The following is a 13948-nucleotide window of genomic DNA, read 5'->3' as shown; positions in this document are numbered from 1 at the left end:
CATGAAATAAATAAACGGAGGTTAATGATATATATGGATAAGTTAAGCTTTGTAGGTTAATTAGTGAAACTATAATCAGGAAAAGAGTAAAAAATGATTTGATCAAATGAAAGCAATGGATTAAAAAGGACTCATTCAAATAAAGGTAATGTAGGCAGGGTAACAGATGACTGATTACCAAAAATATTTTAAACTACAGAGATTGGATTTCAAGCGCTTAACAGTTACAACTTCAGGAGACTTGAGAATACTAGCGATGGGTTGTTTATAAGTCACCTTTTAGGATTTCAAGGTATCTTTCTAATGATTTATGTTAATCAACCATCAACAAGTTGCAATAATGGGGGTCTTAGCATTCCCTAAGCACAAGCTTTCTGGAAAGTATTCAAGCACTATAAATTGGCCCCCGTTTTTCTGTTACATCAATGTAATTGCCTTGACAAAAATGAGTAAATTTGTACTACCTGTTAGTCGTGAAAGTGAATATTATTCTTGTGTTGGTACTTACCAATCGCACATATCGTGGGATGATATCTCTTCTAGATGAATATTGAAAAGAGGTCGTGCTAGTAGTGGTCTTGTTGACTTGAGGGTGTTCATAGAACTCAAACGATGACATCTATCTCTCTCGGTGTTTCGTGAATAGCTATGTCTGCATCAACTATGCAATTCTCAGACCTTATCACTTACAATGGAATTCTACAGATTAGGTTGAGATTCACTATCTTTCGAATTAAATGTTTCGAACCCTTTCTGGATATAGAATAACAGGACTGCAATAGATTCTAATTATCTATGGGAAACATTCCAACTACAGTAAATAATTTGACGTCGGCTGTGAATGTTTAGTTTTCCGTTTTAAAACTAACCAGCGTGGGGTGGTTTGGGTTAAAAAACAATCTGGTTTAGTTAATAAATCCTTATTGGATAAACAGGAAAAACAACCCTGGGCACTGTATCAAGTCAGTTATTATGGTTACTTGGCAAGCAATAATAATCTTAATAAACATGTTGTTCAACACAAGATGACCAATTTGATTGCATAATAGGTTCTGGTTGATGAAGTTTATAGCTTTCTGTTGATTTTACCTGCAACATTATTTTTTCAAAAAAAAAACAATGATTGTTTTGTTTACTTAAATGTAGAGTTTCTTGTAAAAAAAAAGAGTTTGATTGACTATTTCTTAATAACTAAAGAAATTATTTATAAACCATAAACATACTTTCAATAATATACTAATATAAAGGTGTTGTAACTTTAAGCCCGCCTAGTTCACACGTGATTTATTCGCTAATCGAAATACGACTTATTCAATCTCAGTACTATATGAGCAGTCTAGTATCCTTACTCTTCCTTTGTTTGTCTAATCCGTGCAGTTGGATCCAGAACTCCAATAACAGCTTCCACTATGTGAATCATTTATTTCAAACATACTTGGTTTATATACCAGACAAACAAACAGCATCACACCATAAACCAGAAAATAACATTTATACATGATCAAACCTAAATGTGGCTGTGAACGTAGGAGACGGTAATCAATAAACTGAAAATAACTTAAAAACAGTAAATCGTATAATAATCTATAGGTCAAAATGAAGCTTATAATAAGAGGAATATAAATATACACCATATAGTTACTGAATAGTTTTACAATAAGAATATATATACATATAATATTAGTCTATTAATAGTTCTCAGAAGTTACCCGTAATTTAATCATCATTAGGATACAGAAAGATAATTTCAATAATTGAGATCATGAGTCGATTGAAGCTAGACCATCATAGAAAACCTGGAATCATTGGATGACCGTTTCGTTCTATTTTGGGATACTTCAACAGTGCGCATCCATGATCCCGTCTCGCGAGTTTCGAACCCAGGTTTTATTGATCTCGTACACAAACACTTAATCTCTAGACCACTGAGCTAGCCAGCATCCAACGGTGTTAATGTCTAACTTCAACTAATTCACAAAATTGAGTGACACATCCACCACTGTCTTTAGTGAGCTACTATCACATAACAGACTCGAACTAGTGCTTCTAAGTCTAGCTTCAATTATTGAAATTAACTATAGTATTCAATAAATAATTTAATTTCTTATTTTAATTTATTTAGATTAAATATCAAGAAATAATTAGTCAATTAAAATGTGAAATAACTAAATTAAATAAAATTATTGAAAAATTAAAAAATATCTATGAATTAAAAGAGAATAATTTTTTAACAATCATAACAAAATTACAAAAAAAACAATTAGATGATACATTGAATAAAACAAATTCTATTCAAACATATTTTACAAATGAATTCAATGAAAAATTATTAAATTCTATTATACAATGGAAAAAACAACAATTAAATGAAATTATATTATTAATTAAACAAAAAGAATCTAATCAGTTAGAAATAATATTTAAAGAAAAAGAAAATATTATACGTAATGAATTATTATTAAAAATTGAAAATGTAAGTTATATATTATTCGTTCCATAAATTAGTAGTATTTTAATAAAACAAAACAAAAGAATTTCCCTATATACATACGATTGTACAGCTTGATAGTAAATTCATTGAAAAGAGATTCCTTTGTATTCAAATCTTTTTAAAAAAAAGCCGAAGCTCATACCATCCATGAGCTCAAGCTAGAACTATGCAAACAAAAGAAGTACGTCCTATCGTTATTGTTACCATGGTCTTAATTAATAATGTTGTTATTATTATTACTGCATTCCCCACTTTTACTTATGCTTCATATTCTCATTGTTTTATTCATAAGTAGTTATTATATCAGAATGGGTTTTGCGGAGATTGCAGTCATTTCAATAGTAGACATCATGCGTCAAATGGCCGTCTAGTGCTTCCAGGTTTTCTATGGTGGTCTAGCTTCAATGGATTCATGATCTTAACTATTGAAATTACTATAATATCCACAGAACTCCTTCTGATATTAATCGGCATATGCTCACTAGTAACTGGCTTCAAGGTGTATATCCTGGAGTTCTAGTGAGAAGCAGTGACCAGTGGAGTTCAACCAAGTTTGTTGTGAGATAGTAACTCACTGAAGATAATGATGGATGTGACGCTCAAATTCCTGGATTAGTCGAAGTTGGACAATAACACCGTTGGATGCTGGCTCAGTGGTCTAGTGGTGAAGCACTCTTTCGAGAAACTGATAGGTCCTGGTTACGAATCCCGCGGGGCGGGGTTGTGGATGCGCACTGCCGAGGAGCCCCAAAATAGGACGAAACGGTCATCCAGTGATTCCAGGTTTTCTATGATGGTCTAGCTTCAATTGACTCATGATCTCAACTATTGAACTTATCATATCACTTTATTTATTTATTTATACTTCTATGACCTTTAATTAATGTAACAAAAACATTTTAGTCATCTTAGTAAATTCACGTTATAACCCGTTATTGATTTATCAAGTCTAGTGTTATTATTCGTATTACATAACCTGGTTTTATAATCTTTCTATTACATCATTTTGATTATTCGTGTTCATACTTCCTCATGGAACTAGTACCTTAACAAAAAAGTTTTCAGATATATACGATTGTACAGATTGATAATAAATTTGTTGAAAAGAGATCCATTCGTATCCAACTCCTATTAATTTAATAGTTATTATATAAGTGGAAATTATATTTGATATAATCTCAGCAACTGAATGTTAAGATAAGTTCAATGTTTCGTCTAGCAAACTTGTTTGAACTTCTTCAGGATAATATTCAAATTATTCTTTGTAATATTGACGAACATTCGTATATATCAGTTCAATATATATATATATAAGTATCGGTGAGACCATAATTCATGGACGACCTTTGAGCAACGATAAAGTGACCTAATAACTATGACTATATCAGCCAAAAGTTTGCAAAATATGATACTGTTTATCAATCAGATATTTTATGTTTATGATCTATTGTTTGGCTTAGTGGAAAAAGTATATTTGTAATAATGCTAATACATAGTTTCTTTCAATCAGTTATGCTAAGTAGAATGCATTTCTACAAATACAGGCTATTGAAATATATGAATTCTTATGTGTAATATGCGTACATTTATGTAGTGAACATAATTGAAGACAATCAGATGTATTTGAACACAAAATTACAGAATATCTTGGTAAAATCTGAAAACCATACAGTAAATACTTCATTTGCAAATTATCAATCAATTGTTTCAACTTGACTGTTACTTTTTTTCCACACCAAGCACACTGTCTTCTCGTTCTCTTCGATCTTTTTAAACTTCTGCCGCCAGGTATTTCATTTTCGATTGATGACACATTACTTATATCTGTCGACATAAGTAGCACATACCACATTAAAACTGACATTTATTTACCAAACATTTTTCTAATCTACATGTTGATAGATTTATTAGATGTACACCTTAACTAATAATTACTTAAATCATAAAAAAACATATTTATTGTTGATTCGTAAATTGTTATTTACGGTTTGGTAGATGTGATTATTGAGATTGAATAAAGGTTAATTTCCTTTAAACTCAAATCCTATCACAACCAGTGTTTTCTTTCCTTTCAACGGATCATCCGTTTTTATATAAAAATAATAAGAAAACAACTAAACAAATTAAAAATTTCAATAGTTGGGATCATGAATCAATTGAAACTAGACCACTATAGAAAACCTGGGAGCACTGAACGACCGTTTCCATGATGATCTAGATTCAACTAACTCATGATGTCAACTATTATAATTACTATAATATCCACAAAAACCATTTTTGATAGATTGTATAATTATAGTTGAATTTTTCATTGTTCAATAAAATTGCATACTTTTTAAAATGAAATTTTCAGATTCAAAATGAAAAAAATCAAATTATTGAAACATTGACTAATGCATTAAATTTATCAAAATTAGATATTGTAAAACTTGAAACTGAACTTAAAGAAGCTAGACGTATAGCAATGACAGAAGTGGAATTAAGACGTGAACAATTATCAGAAATAAGTTTAGCACGTGAATTAGAACGTAAAGAATTAATTAGTAAACATGAAAATCATTTAAATGAAGAACAGTGTAAGAATCAAGAAACGATTTTGCGATTACAAGAACAACATGCTGAAGAATTAAAAACAATATCTTCTCAGGTATGTAATGTAATGGTGTGGATTAAGTAGTTATATATGTATTATTATATATTTTATACTTTCATTGGAAACAGGGATAAAGTGATATAGAACATTATAATGTGAAATATTCACGAATGATATAAATGGATACTGAAAAAGAACAAGTTTAGTTTAACATTCAGGATGAGAAATGAAAATATCACTGTCATTTTGTGAAGTTATGAGTGTAAGAATAATTTTAATGGAGTTACATCTATCAATCTGGATAGGTTTACGCTTAGGTTTCAATTGTTGTGATCTCCATTATGGAAATAGAAATGCTAAATATGTTATGTTATCCTTAAGAATTTTCTTTAAAATAGTTTACATCTTGAAATGATCTAAAAATATATCAAAAAAGAGAGGAAAGTGTATATTTTTTATTTTTATGTATTTTATTTGTGAAACCTGGCCTTTGCGAGTTGAGGATGTTAGACGACTCTCTGTGTTCGATCATCGTTGTCTCCGAAGGATCGCAGACATCCAATGGTAAAACCATGTTAGTTATGCAGAGGTTCGGCATCGTGTGTTCGAGCGCAGAGACGATAATTCAATTGGTGTCACTATCTTGGAACATCGACTTCGGTGGCTTGAACATGTTTTGTGAATGTCGTCCCAGAGAATTCCACGTCGTGCAATATTTGCCGACACTGGGACTGGTTGGAAAAAGCGGAGAGGTGGTTAGTGTATAACATGGTGTTGTGGTATAAAATAAAGCTGCACAGGGCTTGTTCCTGTTGGTCCTTCTCGACTCCCTGGTTGGGGTCCTAGAGATGATTCAACACAGTGGTCAGAGATGTTATCAGATATGGCTCAGAATAGAAGCCAGCGGCAATCCTGCTTTAACCTTCTTTTAATTTCTTCATAAAAAGTGACCGTAACTTCTTTAACTGAAAGGATTCTTTCCGGTTGTACCTTCCTGTTTCCTCCATAATAATTATTATTTCATTACCATACACTAAGTTGTGGTCATTATTGTTCTTTTTTCTTTTTACACGCACCTTATATTTTTTATCTCTTTCCATTCTCATTATTCACGTGTGGTGCATATATATCTGGTGTCCTCTTGTACCAATATTTATGTGTTCAAATAAAATAATAAAATAAATTTTTTACTCCATATGAAGCTTTCATTTCACAAATTTTTTATCAGAAAGTTTTGATTAAGCATTAGTCTAACTATTATAAATTGGTTAAACTCTGTTACTGTTTATGAAAGTCTTTTTTCTCCCTTTTAATGAAGGCTAATGAAAAATTGTTAGGAATAGAAAAAGAATATAAAACTCGCTTAACGGAAGCAAATAAAGTATGTACATATGTTAGTTTTCTTACATATATTGTTCTTCTCATTGTACATCTATAAATATTAGGTTTTGGAGTCTTTATGTTCTGCAGCAATTTGGAAGACTTTCCCGGCCTCCCACATTGTACGAACATTCCACGTACCTAAATAAATGGTTTCCCTGGTTATCAGAAAGGGGTGTCGGCCTCGTGACTTCTGAAGGAACTCGGCTTCCACCATGAGGCGTCGTAACTCTTCCAAATGTAGAACTCCTGACTCCCAGGGCAGAGTTTAAATGGTTTGAATAATTCCTTCTGGTTAGCGTTGTTTTTGTGAGTTGTTTTTCTATGGGATGGGGTCACTAACACCATGCCCAACCCTCCTCCTTTATCCGAGCTTGGGGCCGGCAGTAGCCCGAAAAAGGCTCCAGGTGGAGTTGGGTCTTTATGTAGGTTTTTGTAAAACATGTGTACGACATTATTACGAATTGTTGTACTTGTAATTTAGGGAAATAAACTGATGGTCAAAAGGTATTTGTGAAGAATGAATAGAAATCAAATATCTAGGAATATTTCCTACGTTAAAAGTAACTATATTCGTAATTTTCATAGTGTCTTATAGGAATCATTTACCAGAGGCAACCTGGATCCCTTAACTAATGGATATTTAAGTTTAGCAGTCCGAAGTCGACCATTGAAATGCCCAAATTAACTATAGTGTATAAATGCTCAAGATCTTTTCTATTCTAGATATGTCATGACATCAATTTTTGTTGCAGCCGAATTATTAGTCACTTCGTTATACTGATCCTTATTCTTAACCCCCCGAATGCCTTGGTACGGCCGAGAGTGGGGGGAGTCCGCTCTTCCTCTCGAAATGCTCTCACACGGCCACGCGTACACAGCCTCTGCCAGGGAAGTCCTACTCATTGCCTTCTCGTGGCGAGGGTGTTGTTTACGAAAATGAGAGGACGAAAAGCGAATGTCCGGCGCTTTAACCGGATTCCAAACCAATGGTGCACATAGGCTCCAGTATCCTGCGGGAACAAATGGCGTATGAACCAATCGTTGGTCACCGGCTACCATGGGATTGCATCTCCTTACGATGCTCCACTGCCTTGTGGGTTGGACCTTTAGGTCAAAGGCTCGGGGAGTGGCCCCTAAGATAACCACCTGCTTCGGTTTGGGCACCCGGGCAGTATCACAGCCCACACACAAATGATGAACTCTTTATGTCTATGGAAATTATTTTTCTCGCTTCGAAAAACAGTCAAATGATCCAAATTACTATCATTACAATTATTGTAATTATTAATACTATTATTATTATTATTTTCCACATTATTCACCCTCTTTTATACTTATACAGCGGCTCGTCTTTGGTGGAAATTCGACTGTATCTAAACGTTCTCGAGTCACTGTCCGGTTGAAAATTGTGTGCTACCACCGAATACGAGAACTGAAGCAGTTTTTCTGAAACCACGTGCACCATTCAAACTGGCTGCCTTCAACGTTCGCACATTTATGCAGGTCGGACAACAGATAGGGCTGGCCATGTCTTTGGAAAGTCTTCATATCGATGTCTGCTGTCTATCCGAGACCCGTATTCAAGACTCTGGTGAAGTACTACAAATTCGATCTCCGTCTGTCGCTTCGAAAAGCTTGTTTTACGTGCGCTTATCCGGGGACCCTGTGGCATCTTCGTCTGGTCTTGCTGGCGTTGGTGTCGCACTAAGCGCTCGAGCCGAGGCAGCACTAGTCGATTGGATCCCCATTAACAGTCGGTTATGTGCTGTGTTAGATTAAAAGTTCCATCAAAGTGAGAAGAAATCGGCGTGAGAAACGATGTCTTTTCGTCATCTCCGCCTATGCCCCGACAGATTGCAGCCCGGATGCAATCAAGAATGAGTTTCACCACTAGTTATCTGTTCTTCTCCAGAAAGTGCGTTCGACAGATATTGTAGTACTAGCCGGAGACTTGAATGCTCAGGTCGGGCGTCTAGGCACAGAAGAGAGTCGTTTAGGTGGCCAATGGGGACTTGTTGGTCGCAGGTCAGATAACGGGGACCGTCTACTGCAACTTTGCACAGACCACAACCTGTTTCTGGCTAGCACTAACTTTCGGCACAGTCATCGCCGATGTGCCACCTGGCGTCCTCCCTCTGCATATCAAGCCTGGACTCAGATTGATCACATCGCGATCAGCTACCGCTGACATGGTTGTGTACAAGACTGCTGCTCCTTTTGGAGTACCTATCTGGACTCTGACCATACCTTGGTCTGCGCCAATCTTACCTTACTTTTCAGTGGCCAACGAAGTGACCGCCATCAACGGATTGATATTAGCAAGCTGGTTGCAACTTCTGTTGCAAGTAAGTATCGAACCGAGCTAGCCTCTAGGCTAGCTACCATTCCACCGAAAAGTATAGATGAGCATTGGTTGCAATTGCATGACGCCATGAAAATGGCGGGAACAGTCAGTTGCGGGTTTGTGAAACGTCCCGCTTTTAAGCACTGGGTTTCTGCAGGTTCCTTACAACTCATTGAAGCCCGTCGGTCTACTCCGGGTGACCGTGAGTTTGACCATAAACGAAGGATGTTACATAAGGAAATTGGGCAAAGCTTGCGTAAGGACCGAGAAGCCTGGTGGTCGGAGCGTGCTAATGAGCTGGAAGCAGCAGCTGCATCTGGTAATTACCGGAAGCTCTTCCAACTCATCCGAGCCACTGGCAGCAAGAAGTCTGGTGTGAGCGAAACAATCTACGAGGATGATGGGATACCAATCACTAACATCCATCGACGTCTTGGACGATGGACAGAATTTTTCGAAGGGCAGTTCAACTGGCCTGCTGCTCCGGCAACTTCGGTCAGACTGTCCTATCCTCCATGGCCGGTGACGACTGATCCACCAAATGAGGCGGAAGTCCGCAAAGAACTCCAACTCTTGAAGCGTTACAAATCACCTGGCCCAGATGACTTACCTCCGGCTCTTTGTAAAGATGGTGGCGACTTTTTGACTAAGGAATTGACGACGTTGTTTACAAAGGTTTGGGAACTAGAGAGTGTACTAACGTCATGGAATGAGTCGATAGTTGTCCCTATCTTTAAAAAGGGTTCACTTCGTTCCTGTAACAACTATCGGGGGATAAGTCTACTTCTGATTGCGTCCAAGCTATTGGCTTCCGTCATACTTCGTAGGTTGTTCAAAACCCGAGAAAGATTGACTCGCGAGGAGCAGGCTGGGTTTCGTTCTGGTCGAGGATGTATTGATCATATCTTCACCCTTCGCCAAATGTTAGAACACCGTCATACTTATCAAAGGCCAACAATCGTAGTGTTTCTTGACATCAGGGCTGCCTTCGATTCGTTGGACAGGACTGTTCTCTGGGATTGTCTATTGAAGAAGGGTGTGCCTGAGAAGTTTATTAACATCCTAAAAGCCCTATATAAAAACACTTCAGGCAGAGTGAGGGCATACAACCACCTCTCTCCATTGTTCCATTCAAGCAGTGGGGTTAGGCAGGGTTGCCCAATCTCACCATTCCTCTTCAACTTTGCCATCGATGACATTCTGGAAACAGCTCTGATGAATGTAAGTAATGGCGCTGTGGATCTGTTGCCTGGAGAAAGACTTCTCGACCTTGAGTAAGCGGACGATATTGTCTTACTGTGCGATAATGCCCAAGGCATGCAATCCGCACTTAATCAGTTGGCAATCAGTGTCCGTAGGTATGGTATGTGCTTTGCACCTTCGAAGTGCAAAGTACTTCTACAAGACTGGCAGGATTCCAATCCTGTACTCACCCTGGATGGTGAGCAGATAGACGTAGTTGAGAAGTTCGTGTATCTGGGTAGCTGCATAAGTGCTGGTGGGGGTGTGAGTGATGAGATCAATGCACGAATAGTGAAAGCCAGAGCGGCTTATGCCAATCCGGGCCATCTTTGGCGCCTTCGTGATGTTAGTCTGGCTGTAAAGGTCGGATCTACAACGCGTCGGTGAGAGCAGTTTTGCTCTATGCTTGTGAAACCTGGTCTCTCCGAGTTGAGGACGTTAGAAGACTCTCTGTGTTCGATCATCGCTGTCTCTGAAGGATTGCTGACATCCAGTGGCAACACCATGTCAGTAATGCAGAGGTTCGGCATCGTGTGTTCGGGCACAGAGATGATAATTCAATTGGTGTCACCATCTTGAAACACCGACTTCGGTGGCTTTGACATGTTCTACGAATGTCGTCCCAGAGAATTCCACGTCGTGCATTATTTGCCGACTCTGGGACTGGTTGGAAGAAGCGGAGAGGTGGTCAGTGCATGACATGGTGTCGTGGTATGAAAGAAAGCTGCAAAGGACTGGGTTCTGTTGGTCCTTCACGACTCCCTGGTTGGGGTCTGAGAGATGGTGCTACACAGTGGCTAGAGACGTTATCAGATATGGCTCAGAATAGAAGCCAATGGCGATCCTGCTGTAACCTTCTTTTACTTTCTTCATAAAAAGTGGTTGTGTCTCCCTTACCTGAAAGATTTCTTCTGATTGTACCTTTTCGTTCTCTCGTTACTACGACACTACCTTACACCAATATCTTCGTTATTGTTCTCTTTTTCTCTTGCGCTCCTTAGTTTTTTTTTCTACTTCTCTTCGAATTTTCATTGTTTTTTGTGGCGCATATATATTGGCGCTCTCTTGTACCAATATTCATGTGTTCAAATAAATAAATTTCTTAAATCTATTCGGTTGGGATCCAAGAAATAATTCGGTTATTACTAATGATACTTTTAGTTTCACATTAACTCAGAGTATTTCATAAAAACAATATTCAAACTAACCCCACTCAACCTAGTTCGATTTAGGTTGAGTGAATAGTTTTATTAGCCCTTAAATTTAGTGTACCTAATAATCAAATACCTGGTGAATGAGTCAATTATAACTATATATTTGACAATTGACTGATGATAATTTTTTAATGATATCTCTTTTGTAAAGCGACTGAATGAAAGTCAAGAGAAAATAATTAATTTAGACATGATATTACAGAAAGCTTTACAAGAAAAAAGAAACACACAAGAAACATTATCTGAATCATTTCAAAGTGAAATTGAACAAATGAAGAATAAGCAAAAGCAAGAAGTATTGGTAGGTATTTATTATTAATATATAAACAGTATTATGCATATTGTTAATTGTTATGTAATGAATTCTATAAGTTTATCTTTTTAAAATAGAATAGGTAAAACATTAGTACTAACATTCCTTTATGATTCAAGAGTAATAAATGTTTTCTCAGTCGATGAAAGACTTTGAAACAAAATATTACAGCATGATTTACATAAAATTCAGCTGAAAAGTAATAATTTCCAACGACTTTCCTGTTCTTTATATATATACAGTTATGTTTATAATTACGCTTAATGAAGACGTTTATTATTGACTAATATTATCAGTATAATCTTTGGAAATATGAATAAAATGTTACTTTATGAAGCAGGAAATAACGAGTATTTTTTAGATTCGACAAGGTGGGAACTGCTCCAAAATGTGAAATTCTCAGAATTAAATGCATAGTTGATGACATACAAATAAAATGGTATATATATCTAAGCTTACATTTCAAACTATAGAATAATGTATTAGTTATACTTTTAGTTTTTACCGAGTTTTTTTAATAAAGGTAGGGGAGATTTAAAACTTAGCAGAAAAATTCTCACGATGTTGCGTTTTCTGGGCTGGACAGTTTAACCATGAAGTTCTCTTCATTTTTAAAAATAAGTTCCCGGAGTAAATTCAAAGAGAAATTGGCTTTTGAAATTACCCCTGACGCCAATAAACAGCTTGTTATGACAACATCGAAATTTCAGTGGTCGCTGGCAATACTTGTACAGTCATTGTCTATAAATTCTTTTTTATGGCATTTTCCACTATCTGACTGATGAATATGTAGTCATTAATCTATTTTCTCATCAGTCAATAAACTGGATATATTTCGATATACTTATTGACTACTGAGTGATCAAACTGTCAAGCTTTTGGAAATTTTTTGGTCAATTTAAGTGTTGCTCCTGATGAAGATTTCATAATTTCTCAGTCTAATTAATGTTTGTATCGCTTGATGTAGGTGAGGATATTTCGTGATATTTGATATTTAGGCAAAACAGAACGTTGACATTTTGGGAGGATGCAACATATAGATAGTTTTTCTTTGGGGTTCTAGTTGGTGATTTTGCCTAGGAAGACGAAGAAATCTTGGTGATCGAAAACTTACAACGAAATTCCTTAACAGCCGATACCGATTTAATAACAGAAAAACGTGAAGCATTACCGGGACCATGGAGTTGTTTTAGATGCAGACTCGAACGTGGAACTTGTGCTGTACCAAAATGTTTGTTTATTAAATACCTTTGATCAGACCTATGACATGAAGTGCGGTCAACCGACTGGCATAACTCAATCTGAACATTACACATAGTATTTCATACTTTACATCGCAAACTGATCCTAGATAACAAGTGAAAACCAGGAAGTAGCGGATATCTGTCTCTTCCTCCCATGGAAGCACATCAGGGATCGGACCTAAGACTTTCAAATTATTACTTGGTTGAAACCCGACGTGTAGGCCAATGGATGACAGACCAGTAGTCTAACGGTTGGATTCTTTCATCAAGACCTGGAATTCATGGGTCCAATCCCCGCTATGGTTGTGGGCGAGCGCTCCAGAGGAATCGCATACTATGGCGAAATAGCTGCCCAGTGCTTCCTGGTTTTCGATACTCATCTAATAAGGCAATTCAGTGATGTAAACCATGGAAGCTAACAATCTTCACAACAAATTGTTATAAGAACTACACAGTATCCCAGTCTCATTTAACTCGCTGTTGGTTTAGCCAATCAGAAAGTGAACGAGTAATGGATATGAGAATGCAGCGAAAACAGGAATGTTTCTACCCCCGTAAAAGGAGTGCGGTGATTTCTAAACACTATACCATTCTCCATATGATTCCGGATTTAAATAATGATTTTAAACGATACCCTTATCATAGTTGTGTTAAGTTTATATGCAAGACCTTGTATATAACAACCGGATATATTAATTACCTGCTCCTCTTCTGTAGATCTTGAAGGAGGCTATATCAAAAGAGCGCAATAGAGCACGTTTAGCAGAGATTTCTCTTCGTCAGCAAGAAAAGGCGTGGAACGATATGAAGACTCGCTGGCATGAAGAACGTATAGCACAATTAGGAAATTCATTACCAATTGAATCCCGTACTCATATGGAGGCAACTATTGAGGCATTACGTCTTCAGGTTAGTTATGTAGTTTAATTTAGACTCTTTGACCCATTAGTTATTATCAGAAAACTTCGAAGACCGTCCATGCCAAATGTAGATATTGATGTAGGCTTTTTAACGAAAATAAAATCTTCAGTGAAACAGAAGGCACTAGTCTGTTCGAACTGTTATTTGTGAAACAATGACAAATGACATACCTTGGGACTAATTTTTTTGGAATGGATTTTAAG

At 36.5% G+C, this 13948-nt stretch overlaps 1 protein-coding gene across 1 annotated transcript; it reads left to right on the top strand.

The window, feature by feature from the left end:
• Positions 1 to 10792: 10792 nt before the first annotated feature.
• MS3_00003798 (uncharacterized protein) lies at positions 10793 to 13863 on the top strand. The gene is made up of 2 exons (XM_051211657.1): positions 10793 to 11568; positions 13542 to 13863. The coding sequence occupies exons 1-2, from the start codon at positions 11458 to 11460 to the stop codon at positions 13749 to 13751; spliced, it is 321 nt and encodes a 106-aa protein (XP_051071742.1). The 5' UTR covers positions 10793 to 11457; the 3' UTR covers positions 13752 to 13863.
• The last annotated feature ends 85 nt before the right edge of the window (positions 13864 to 13948 follow it).

Source organism: Schistosoma haematobium, chromosome ZW, assembly GCF_000699445.3.
Source record: "Schistosoma haematobium chromosome ZW, whole genome shotgun sequence".
Taxonomy (NCBI): domain Eukaryota; kingdom Metazoa; phylum Platyhelminthes; class Trematoda; order Strigeidida; family Schistosomatidae; genus Schistosoma; species Schistosoma haematobium.
This window is presented reverse-complemented; position numbering and strand designations above follow the sequence as displayed.

Bases quoted from the DNA above. Each gene is read 5' to 3' on its own strand.
- MS3_00003798 (XM_051211657.1), top strand. From the start codon at position 11,458: ATGATATTACAGAAAGCTTTACAAGAAAAAAGAAACACACAAGAAACA. The intron at 11,569-13,541 runs GTAGGTATTTAT...CCTCTTCTGTAG, and splicing joins AGCAAAAGCAAGAAGTATTG to ATCTTGAAGGAGGCTATATC.